Source organism: Mesoplodon bidens (genome assembly GCF_964165515.1).
Source record: "Mesoplodon bidens genome assembly, chromosome: X".
Taxonomy (NCBI): domain Eukaryota; kingdom Metazoa; phylum Chordata; class Mammalia; order Artiodactyla; family Ziphiidae; genus Mesoplodon; species Mesoplodon bidens.
This window is the reverse complement of record NC_138163.1, coordinates 46283757-46296472: the sequence shown is the minus strand read 5'-3', so window position 1 is coordinate 46296472 and position 12716 is coordinate 46283757. Positions and strand designations below refer to the sequence as shown.

The 12716-nt window shown below is 46.1% G+C and overlaps 1 protein-coding gene across 1 annotated transcript; it reads right to left on the bottom strand.

The window, feature by feature from the left end:
* Positions 1-240: 240 nt before the first annotated feature.
* Positions 241-4744, bottom strand: IRS4 (insulin receptor substrate 4; the record flags this gene model as incomplete). The annotated part of the gene is made up of 2 exons (XM_081221963.1): position 241; positions 948-4744. Coding segments are annotated over 2 exons (3798 nt in total).
* Between the last annotated feature and the right edge of the window lie 7972 nt (positions 4745-12716).

Below are 12716 nucleotides of genomic sequence, written 5' to 3'. Positions count from 1 at the left end.
GGGTAGGCTGCCCCTGGGGTCAGGTCTTCCTCCAGCCCTTATTATCTTGTTTACTGAATTGCCCAGAAGACGCACCAATTAGATGTTTTAAATGCTTTTTAAACCTTTCAAACAATATTCATACCCATTATAGTGTTGTCACCATACCCTCTTTGGGGGGAGTTACATGAAGAAAATGAGGCACAGCAGAGGTGACTTGCCTGTCACTGTTAGTGACATAGAAAAGGAATGCTCAAGGTTTCTGGCAATTTATCCTGTGTAAAAACTAAGCAAATCAACACAAAAACACATTCCAGAGCCAAATACCCTCTTCTTTCAATCACCTGTTGTTCTGGATTATTTACCTTTTGTTCCCTCCAGACGTTCATGCTAACAGTTGAGATTTAACTTTCTTGGTAAATCATAGCAAACCAGCATAACAATGACTGCTTTTTAAGAAAGTAACTTTCAGAAGGAGAATGTCATCAACCCCCAAAGGTTAACAGTTGATTATTACTGCTCAATATTCGGTGCTCTTATTAAATTTCCTGCAATTAAATATGGTCATTTGTAGAAAAGCAGCTTTCACTTGTTGATTTGAAAATGAGTTGATGGAATTCAATTTACGACGTCCTGTTTGTATAAATCACTAAGCGTTAGGGAAGGATATCTGAAAGCATCCTCATGCTACATATCCTTAAGTTTGAACTACTCCTAAAATGTAGAACCAATGTTTAAATGATAATCGGTTCTTTCCAGGTAAAGAAACTTATCATTAGATTAAAACAAGTTTTGGCAACGATCACAAGGTGTTGCATGATTAAAACTGAATTCTACTTTCCATGCTAAATAAGCATCAGTGAATGAAATATTAGCTCACATTTTCCTAACACTGTAGACAGAGTAGTGCATCGATCGATTCATTAAGCAATAACCATTAACTTCGGGGAAATGAATTCTAAACTCACCAACCTCTTTGGGGAGAGTCGAACTTCTCGTTGTCAGGTCTGGCAAAGTCCATTCTCACGTACGTGTCGTCGTCGTCAGAATCTTCTTGCTCCGGGGGTCTCGGCGCCCGGCCGCGGCCAGGTGATGGAGGGGGAGCGGCGGCTGCAGCGGCAGCCCCGCCGGCTCTGTTACCTCCGGCAAGGTCTGCCGATGGGTTTGGGGCTCTGGGGTTCGGGCCACCCGCAACGTCTTGGGACCCTCTTACCGCTTCGGCACCAGCAGCATTAGCAGCAGGTTGGAACCAGCGGACGGAGGAGGAGTCAGATCCCGCGGCGGCCTCGAGGCCCGCGGCGGCTGCGCCGCTGCCCGGGGCAGCGACCAGGGCGGAGGTGGCGGCTAAAGCCCGGCTCACGGCTAAGGTTGGCGCGGCTGCCGCGGCCGCGGCTAAAGAGGCGGAGAGGTCTCTCTCGAGGCTGTCGGTCGGGAAAGCAGAGACGGCGGCTCTGGCAGCTGCAAAGAAACTTTGCGAACGGCTTTGTGGGCGCCTTCTCTCGAGCTCTTCTTCCAGCAGCAGCCTCGCTACAGGTGGTGGTTCAGAGCAGCGGCTGGGGGAGAGAGAAATGTCCATACAGCACTCAGAAAATGGGTCGACCACGTAGATGCGACCTGTTTGAGCATTGTAGCGAATGGCACTGTCAGCAAAAGGCACGGCTGGTGTCATTGCTGGGTTGAAAATCACTTCAATGTAGTCACCTTCCTCATTAGCACTGTTACCTGTAGCACTGGGAGGAAGAGGCGGAAGTGGCCACCTAGCACCATCCAGAGAGAAGGGGTTGGCACCTGGGATAGCTCTTAAAAGATCTGAGAGGTCGTTTGCTGGATTTGGAAATGGCACTCCGAACTCAACATTCACGTAATTCGAAAAGGCGAACTGTCTGGGGTCGGCAATTATGCCCCATAAACCTGGCAGTCTTTGAATACAGGGAGCTGGCATATTGCTACCTCTTTTAGGGAAGTCAATCTTGATGTAGCCACTAGCGCTGTCAGCTTCTTTCTGCTCATGTGTGGGCTTTTGTGGTTTGGGCTTGATTTTATTTCCTTTTGTAATAAAAGGAAGTCGATTAGGTCTCTTAGTCTTGTTCTTGGGGGGCCCATCACCTGAACGCTTGGAAGGTGATCCCTCATCTCTAGGCTTTGAGAATGACGCCTCAACTGAAGGCTTTGAAGTTACATCTTTGGGGCCTCTGTTAGATGAGGCTTCTTTGTCTAAGCCCTTCCCCAGGAATTTTCCAGGTAACATTGGTACATACTCACTGTGGTCACTCTGCCCCAATGGGGAGCTCCGAAAAGCATTTGGCAGAGAGAAGTAGGAGCTCCAACTTTTGGAGGAAGAGCCTCCCTGAGGATTTCTGGGGTTTTTTGGAATTGCACCAGCCCCAGGAGCCATAAACATATAGTCACTGTCACTGTCATTGTCCTTTGAGTCATCCTCTTTGTCAGGATCAGGTGCTTTTGGAGGACTTGGTGCAGGTGGTGGGCTCACTCTGGGAAACATCATCATGTACCCTCTTGAATCTTCAAAAGGTGATCGAGAGTGGCGCTTTTTTGACACAGAGACATTCTGAGGAGCCATTGGCATATAATCACTGGAGCTTGAGAGAGGGGCAGCCACCCCTGGCCTCATTGGCACGTATGGGTCATCCTCATCTTCATCAAAAGCTCTGGCTCTGTGGGGACCCCGAGCTGCACCTTCTGGGGTCTCTGTGTCTTTAACTTCTTTGGCTTCTTTGCGTTCTTTTGTGGCTCCTCTGTCAGCACAAAAATAAAGTCGGAACCTTCCCCCAGACTTTCCTTTTCCACCAGTTGCTGCAGCTGGCGGGGGTGGAGGTGGTGAAGGTGGTGGCATTTGCTGTTGCTTGCTTTGAGTTAATTTGCCAAAGTAGGATCTTTTCTTCAGAGATTTCCCATGATCACCATTGCCTTCGGAGCCTTTCCCACTTCCTGAGCCTTTGCCCCCTCCAGAGTTTTTGCCTCTGCCTGAGCCATGGCCATCTCCGGGTCCTTGGCCATGGCCTGAGCCGTGCCCACCTCCAGCTCCCTGGCCACTGCCTGAGCCATGTCCACCTGAGGTGCCCTGGCCATCTCCTGAGCACTGGTTTCCTCCTGCACCCTGGCCCCCGGAGCCCTGGCCACTTGAGCCCTGGCTGCCACTTGAGCCCTGGCCGCCTCCGGAGCTGTGCCCCCTGCCCGAGCACTGGCTTCCTCCAGAGCTCTGGCTACTGGAGCCTTGGCCACTTGAACCCTGTCCACCTCCTGAGCCCCGGCCATTTCCGGAGCCCCAATTGTTCATAGGCATATAGTCGCCTCCGTTTCCTTCCTGATCCTCTTTGCCCTGAGGATTGCCTTCTTCCCCAGAGTTGCCAGGGCCAGAACCAGGTGCTTCAGAAGACAGGCAAGCTCCCTCGCTGGGGGCTTCTGCAGGGTGCGGGCCACGCACGGGGCTGGGTGCTACGCGGCGAAAAAAGCTGGCTGGCACTGAAATCGCTCTCCTGGATCTCCGCGCTCTGGGCAGGTGCAGTCTTCCTCGCCTGGAGGGGGGCACAGGCTCACTGGGTGTTATGTAGCGCCTAGCGAGGAGCATCTCGTCTTCCCCGTCACCGATGGCCCTGAGGTGGCAAAACTGCTCAAAGCGGGACCTTCTGAGCCAGCCGCCGGGCTCGAGCGGCAGCATGTCCAGGTGCCTCCTAGTGGACAGCAGGGTTAACAGGTGGGCGCCGATACTGATGCTGTAGCTGCGGCAGCGGGCTCTGTATTCGTCTGCACACAAGGCTCTCATCTTCTCCAAAAACAGCTCGTGCATGTTTTGGGCCACCACACAGTCATCGACCTGCATCCAGAGCTCCCCCGGGCCGATGACGGTGGACCTGCCGACTTCCAAGAAGAAATACTGCTCCGAGTGCCCGCAGCGACGGATGCTCAGGAGCTGGACGACCACGCTGGCCACTTCGGTATTTAGCCTCACAAACACAACCTCCTCGTCGGTAAGACAGAGCCGGAACACGCCGCTCAGCTCTTTTCTGTGCCCCAGCCCCCTGGGTTTGACTATTACCTGCCACACATCTTTGTAGAAGGGTGGCTCCGCCGCCGCTGCAGCCGCCAGTGCGGCCGGCTCTCCATCCGGCTGCGCGCCGGGCGTGCCGCAGCGGCGGCGCTTGCTCTCGAGGATGAGGCGGCTGAGCAGCAAGTACCAGCTCTCTTGCTCCGACTCGTTCTCGGCCACCATCGCGAAGTACTCGTCCTGGGTGAAAAGAGCGATGAGGTGTCGGTACCTTGCGTCGGCTCGCTGGCTCACCGAGAAGCACTGGTACAGGGTGATCACGCGCCGCGGTGGGATGAGCGCAGGGACCGCGGCGCCAGAGGCAGCCGCCGCTGCTGCAGCCGCCGCGGCGCGGACACTGTGCCGGAACTTCCTGGCATTTTCGTAGTACTCCAGCCGAGCTGGGGCGTCGGCGGTCTCCAGTTTGAGCACGAAATAGCGCCTGTGGCCATGCTTCTGCTTCCGCAGGTAGCCGCGTTTGCAGACTTCGTCCCCGACGGGGAGGTCCTCCTCATCGGACTCGGAGTCTGACCGGGAGCCAGTGGCCGTGGAGAGCCACATGGCTCCCGGACAAGACGACCCGGTCCCAATGAGTGCGGTCGGGGTTCCCGAGGAAAGAAGTGGGGTGGGCGCCACCGCAGCTAGAGCTGCCGCTGTTGCCGCTGCTGCAGCTCGCAGTCTCCTTGTCGCTTGGTCGCGAGCGAAGGAGCAACTCGCCATGGTGATGCACGATGGTTTTAAGGTGAGCGGGCGGAGGGGGGGGGGGCTCGGGGAAGCGAGGGTTGGGGGAAGAGGCCGTCTACCCCCATCCGCCCGCCCGCCCGCCCCAGCCCCCTCCCGCCTCGGCCCCCGCCCCCGCCCACTCCACTCCAAGCGCGCGGCGGCGGGCAAAACAACACGTGACCGCTGCCTCACGCGGCGGCTGCTGTGGCTCCGGCTACCAACGCAGTGGAGGGGCGCGAGCGGCTGCCAGCAGAGGTGTGCGAGGGAGGGGGCAGCGGGCCCGAGAGGCGGGGCCACCTCCTGTCCCGCCTAGACCCTCTTGGAGAATCTTCCGGCCTCTGGGCCTCGGGAGGACCGACAGGAGGAGGAGGGGCTGTCTGGCCACGCAGGTCCTCACGAGGAGTCCACGGAGGCACGGGCGTGGTGGTCGGGGGTTGGCGGGAGAAGTTCGAGAGAGATGGAAGAGAGAGCGGCCCGCGAAGGGGGCAAGGGCATGATTCGCTGGAGGGGGTGAGAGGGGGCAGGAGGAGGCGGAGCGCAACTGTCTCGGGCGGCGCAGGGGAGAAGAGCTGGCAAGGTCCCGGGACGGTTTGTTTGTTTATTTGGGAAGCCGGAGCCAGGTGAAACTGTTGCAAGGTTTTCATTGGATGGGATGGGAGCCAATGGGAGTGTCTGGCAATGAGGCGGCCTCGAATTAATTAGTTTGGGGGGCAGGAAGGGAGCTGAGGGGCGAGGAGGAGTGGCTTGGGTCGCGGAGTGGCCTCCGCTGTCTGGTTGTCGCGCGTTCGGCGGTAAACAACCCTCTGCGAGTAGCTATTAATGGTAGTGATAAACTCGTGCAAATCCCCAAGCCACGGTGACCCGGGACCGAGCCGGGCGCCCTCTCTTTTTCTTCCCGTCCCTCACATAAATTCTCTCTTTCTGTCACAGTCTGGTCCACTAGTTGCTGCCGCGCACGGCGAGCCGAGAGTCTCGGGAGAAAGCGTGGGCATCCCCTGGAAACGTGTTAACCACCAGGGCACTCAGACCTGCCGCCCACTGCGCTGCAGGCACTCGCGAGCTCGCTCCAGCCCTGACAAAAGCCCGCGAGTCTGAGGCACACAGATAACAGCGATGCGTTCAAAATGAACCTAATCTTCCATCAGGGCGCGTCTGTGGCCCACGAGACGCAGGTTGGCTAAAGATGGTGTTTCTGGCTATTAGATTAATGCTGACTATGAAAGCACAAATTTGGGGGCCTGCAAAGTATACAGCCATGACGAAAAAAATAAAATCGGGCTCGATTCTTACCCAAATACACCAGTGTTGAGCTGTCGTGATATTTTCCCGTGGGAGATGCTTTGAAAGGCGCCTTTAAGAGAATTTCAAAATAATATTAAGTTTCCCTTTCCTTGATCGAGACCGAAAAACTTTAGAAAAAGAAAAGCTCATACCTAGAACAAAGGATCATACTGAACACATATCCTAGAATATATTTCACATCCCTTGCGTCGAGAAAAGAAGATTTTTGCCGAATCTCAGTCTACAACTTGACACCTCAAAAATAAGAACTACTGCCTCCTCTGTTTCTGGAAAAACTGCTGGAGTGTAAGTGCAACCTGAAGTGTTTCTCAATTCCTCTCTCTCTCTCTCTCTCTCTCTCTCTTCTACTAGGATTTCAGCTTCCTAACTGTGGAGATAGGTCCCTGTTACATTAAAATGTTAAAGGGATGACCACAATTGCAAAGAGGGATTTTGGAGGGGGAGGGGTGGACGTGGTATTTCTAAAAGAATGGAATGTCAGTTCACCTTTGCCCTTGGGTAGATTCTGCAAAGCGTATTATTTATAAAATCTAACAGTAAACCAAGCAATGTATACATCATAAAAATAACCCCCAACCCTGCCTTCTTAAGAATTTGTTCTCTGTTAGTAACAGAATAAACACATTTGGATGAATGACTCCTTTTTGATGTTCCCATTTTGGGAGAAAAGAAATTGGTTTTGGCTGTCTCCAAAATATTAGAAATAACCATTATCATTCCCTCTGCTGCCACCGGTTTATAAGCACAGTATATTCACAGGTGCTAAGAGCAGCTGTGATTTCTGAAAGGGGCTAGAGGTAGAAGGAGTGTGGATGCTGACAGAGGTCTGACTGGAGCTGCTACCCACGTTTCAGCTGCTTGGTCACATATGTAGAAGGTTCCCTACTCCTATAACCAAAATGAAAATGATTGAAATCATTTGAGATTTTTATGATAGATGTTATAATGTTTCATAAGCCTTTCCAAGCACTGGGTTTTGCTTTAGATATAAATGTTTTGAAAACAAGGCAATGCATTTGAAAGTGCTTTGAGTAAAAACATGACATTTAAAAATGTATGGAAAACCATTAAACTGCATGTTGAATAAAATTTTGAAAATACTGAGAATAATAGATTTTTAAATCCTCATGTCTTTATAGAATTTTATCATAGAGTGGTAGGCTTACAATGTATAGAATATTGTATCTTGTTCTTTTCACTTAACATTACATGATAACATTTGCCCATATTATTATAGATCAACCTAAACATTATTTAAAATGCAGCAAACTATTCTAGGCAGCTGTATATTAATGTACTTAATCATCCCTCTTTTCGAGGTATTTAGGTTGTTTTCATTCATTTTGTTAATATTATAAATAATGCCGCAATGAACATCTTGGACCTATAGATTTTTTTTTTAATGTTGAGAATTATTCTCCTGGGGTAGAAACCGAGGAGTGGAATTACTGGGTTAAAATATATGAACTTCTATCTGATGCATTATTTTTCAAAAACATTTTATCAGTTTACCTTGTCACCACACTGATTCCCAGAATTGTATATTGTTATTTTTTTTAATCACTGATAAGATGGGTGAAATGGTATTCCACTGTTTTTTTAATTTGCATTTTTTTTTACTAGTGAGATTAGAAAAAAAAACTTTTACATATATTTGCGGACAATAGTGTTATCTTCTGTCAAGTGTCTTTTTGTGTCCTTTGCCTTACCTGTTGGGTTCTTAGTGTTTTCTTTTTTGTCTTATTATGTGTGACTTGTTTACATAATAAAGATATTAAAACCTTGTCATATTTGTTGCAAGTTTTTTTCCTAGTCTATTGATGAAAAGTATCACTTTTAAGCTAGATTCTCTTCTGTTTTGAAAGATGTGTAAATTTGGCACAAGGAGGTTTGTAGTGTAGTTCAGAAGGGAGATACTGACACACACAAATGTCACCATGATCACTTCTAACCTTCTTTTAAACAAACTCACATATCTAAACTTACCTCCTGTTTTAAAGAGAGAACTAAGTTTGTTCTCATATCAACAAATTATAAGAGAGCATCTATACTTCTAAAATGTTATGTAGCACTCTTAAACAATAGTTTGTAAGACATTATTTTCTACTCTAGCGGGGGAACCCCTAGGACTAATCAATGTGTTAAACAACAACAACAAAAAAAAACAAGCATGAAAATAATTTTAAACAACTGCAGTGAAAGATTATCAATGTTGATTATTTGTATGCAAAGTATATTATTTGGCTGCAACAGAATGGAATTAGAGAGAGAGTGAAATATTTCATAGAGGGATTTTACTTTCTGTGTTTTCTACAATGGGAGAGGATACGGCCAATATTAGTATTTGTGAACGGGGAGAATGTGTGGCTAGAAGAACGTTATTTTCTTTACATAGGTTAACCAAATCTCCTCAGTTCTAAAAGTTGTTCCAACACTGAAGCTCTCTGGAGGAGACGATCATTACTGAATTGCACCAGATGCTGTAGCTTGTCTGACATATATTTAAACTTTCATCTTCCTGGACAACTTAATGATATAGAATAGTTGTTTAGTTTAGGTCAGGTTTCCATAGGCAAAATAAAGCAGAGGGGTGGTACAGACCTCTAGATGGTTCAGGCAAAAAGGAGAGACTTTGTATTGGGCCTGAACTCACCAGATGGTTGCTTTTAATGTTCTACTCTCCTTTGGTTGTAGATTCTTGTCTCTTAATTTTTTGTTTTTATATTTAGGACAAGTTACCCCAGAAATCTCAAGTTGTCATAATTTCTGTAAAGTTTGGACTCTGAACCAAGAATCTCAAGCACAGATTTTTAAAACAGCAGATAAGAAGTAATGAACTCTACAATATTTTTTATTTGTTTACCACTTTAGCTGAAGGGGGGAAACTCAAGCATTTCAGCTGGTATTTTACACCTAGAAACTAAGATCAATGGATAAATACAGCCACAGTACCTTTAAAACAGTTTCTACCTAATGAAGAAATATACCTTTAATGCAGTTTGCCTTTAAAAGGAATATCCTGTGAATCCTGTTTTAAGAAAGCAGTTGTTTGACTGAATTGAGTAGTCAGTAGTAATAAAAACTCATCTGCTTTTTTCCTCATACAGATGATCATCAGTCTTCTAAATTCCACTTGTACTGAAATCAAAATGAACAACAGAAATGTGGATTTACTTAGCTTGAAAATTAAACCGTTACTTTAAATATGGACATTGTTCAAGAGAATAAAGCCTGAGAGGAAAAAGTAGCCAGTATAAAAAAACACCATTATTCTTGCCCAATATATAAATTGTCCTTTAAGTATTAGCTCTACAGTTTTTGTGAGCTAACATCCAATTATGTTGATAAAAATGTGGTGCTACCTTGATATCAAAAAATGATGCTAGTGATGATGATTGCTTTCTCTGTGTTAGGACATAAATAAAATCATGCACGATAAATGATGTTTTCTACACTGTGCAGGAAAAGGGGCTGCCCTGTGATTTGTGGCTGCGGCCACTGCTTGCAGATGATGGCTTTTCGTCTCAGCTTTACTTCTGTGCTACTCAAAATCTCTGCTGGAGAAAACAACCGTCAAATGCCTGGCTGCTGCGCACAGAACAGGTCTGTTTGCTGCTTTTGTTTCCTTGCAGTCTGCGGCTAAAGTAATTAGAGCAAATACATGGTTTAATTAGGCTCCTAAAGCTTCCCTGTTATCTCAGGAGTCAATTGAAAATTAACTCAGTTAAAAATCAAGCATTTCTTTCCACCTTCAAAAGATAAAACTTTCATTTGGAAGTGACTTAGTAAGTAAACTGAACATCAGAACAATTAAATCTATCAGATTTCACATAAATGTCAACAACTTCATACTATATGCATTTTCTGTGTTAATATAAATGAACAGTAAAAAAAATTAGTTAATGCTGTCCCTTGTGGTATCATACAGCAGCCTCGTTCTTAGTGTCAAAAGATTATCAATTCATACTGCCTCATCGTGAAGAGTTAGGATCTTTATTTTGTAAATTAGATAGGATCATTATATGGCTAAATTTACTATTTTAAAGGAATTAGTATTAGAGACTTACATTTTTCTTTGGGTGTTTAGAAAATCAGCTATCATATTTAAGATGTAATATATTATACTTATCACCGATTCCTCTTTCTCTGCTCCTCACGTGGTCTTGCAATATCTGTGAGATTGAACTCTTCCTTTCATTTCCATAGTCACCATACTGGTTCATGCCCTAATGAACTCTTCCCCAGGGCTGCTGAAGTAGCCACTTAAACTGGCCTTACCCTTCTTCAGTCTCTATATAGTCAGCAGAATGGTTTTCCTCATATGTCACTTTCATCATACTGCTCGAGGACTAACAGAGTAGCCCCCCCCCGCCCTTTTTTCCTGCTACGTCAGAACTAAACCTGTAACCCTAGCATATGTTTCCCTCTTCCCAATTGACTCTACAACCAACCCCCTCTCTCCCTTGCTACACACAGCCCATTCTTCCAAATGCACTCTTCATCCTATTACAATACATTCTCACTGCCCACACTTCCAGTTAAGTTGGTCTCTTTAAGGCATTCTATATATATGATTTATCCATTTCCACTGTTACTTGGGCTATTTCTCACATCTAAATGTCCTCCCCTTCCTAGTTACCAATTAATGCCGACCTTCTTTCTCAAGACTAAGCTCAGGACTCACTCAGGAAAGCTTCCGTCACTCACATAATCTCACTGCAACCACTGCCTTCTTTTCCTAAGTGTTGGCTGTAGGTAGAGCTAAGGATTTAATTGGTACCCATTGATACAGTCGTATCGTCATTAAATGACAGTCATTGTTAACATGACTAATACTTTTATACCATTTGGTAAATAGTTACTGCCACAAACCAACCCCCCTCCAAGTTCTGTTACCTACCCAATTATCCTGGCTACTCCAACCCCTCCCTCAGAACCTCCTTCCTCACCACTATGCAGCCACTACAAGGTTAACTACTAACACAGCAGCGGATTTCCAGAACCCTATGCTGGAACCTTGACTGGCGTATATTCTCATTGGTAGGCTTGTGCTACATGGGTTGCTAAGTAGTTAAAAGTACTGCCCCTGGATATAACTAATCCCTGAGTTGGGAACGCTGTTTTAGGCTATAAACTGCTTGAGGACCAGGGCCAGGACTGTGTCATATTCCTCTTTGTATCCCTCATGCTTAGAATTGTGCCTGGCAATCACCAATAAACGTTTGCTTCAAGGAAGGAAGGAGAGAAGGAAGGAAGGGAAGGAGGAAGGGAGGGAGGGGGGAGGGAGGGAAGAAGGAATGGAAACAAGGAAGGAGGAAGGGAGAAAAGAGGAGAAAAGAAATGGCCAAGACAGTTTTAGATGGCCAATGCAAACTACCTCCTTTTAACAGTGCCCAAGCTCTCCGTGACTGATGGCAAGGCTTGGTGATTTCTGCCTGATGTAACACGCTTCCTCCTCAAAGGAATCATGCCCATTTTGTTTCTCTCATTGGCCATAGCTGAGGTCATCTTTTCCAACATACGTCCCTTTCCCATCCTGCGGTTGTTGCCAGAAACCTCGGGAAATGTCTGTGCCCTATATTTGCCCTACCCTCCTTTAGTTCCATTTAGAACAAATAGACATTCCGATCCCAATCATGGAGGGTGGTAAATATAAAATTAATATTGGTCATAAACATAGAGTAATGGTCAACACGAAGCAATGAAAAACATTTATCCCTTCTTGACATCATTGTTTTTCCCTCCCAGCCCCCACTAGAAGGTAAGATCCCTGTGTTCTGGTGTGTTCCCCATGCGCTCTCCCCATGTACACCCAGTGCCTAGAACAGTGCCTGGCATGTAGTGGAGATCCTCAATAAATACTTGTTGAATGGGTGAATGAAAGTGAAAAAAATATATATATATTGAAGTTGAAAGAGAGATATGTCACAGACTGCAAGTGCTCTTGATAGGGATCCATTTCTGAATCTCCACAGACGTCTTCATCTACCTGCTTTAATTAAACATGCTCTTTCTCAAGCCTCAGCATTCAGAATATATCGAGATGTATTTTATAAACCTATTTCATAACCGTTTTTGTTTTCCAATTTTTGTCTAATAGTATTACGACACTTTTGCTTTCTACTGTATTTTCCTGGCAAATATACAGAGAAAATTTCCCTATATTCCAAATTAAATGAGTTTCTTTTGGCAAACCTATAAACCCAGTCAGCATTTATTTATAACATTTCTGTTGGTAAAATGTGTTCTAAGTTGAAAACAACACGCTTACAAACTGCTTTAGTTTCGTGAGTTTCTATGTTCAGTCTGTGCTTTACTCTTAGACAATTGTTTATGGATTGTAAGTACTTTTTTCAGTTGCCTCATTAGTGGATGCTTTATCTTCCCCAGTGTTTTTAAGCTCCCCTGAAGGCAGGGATTATGTTTTTCTACTTTTGTTCACCTCTTCATGGTGCTTAGTACTGCATTGAACTCAGTAACCACTTGTTGAATGAAGGATTTTACCTAAATGCAAAATACTACATAAGGTGATAAGCCCAGAAGACAATGGATTATTATTATTATTATATATATATATATTTTTTTTTGCAAAAGAGGAAACATCAGTCATTCAATGCACTCTTCAGTATTTAGGGCCACTGCACTTGAGAGTCACGTTAGAGACCAC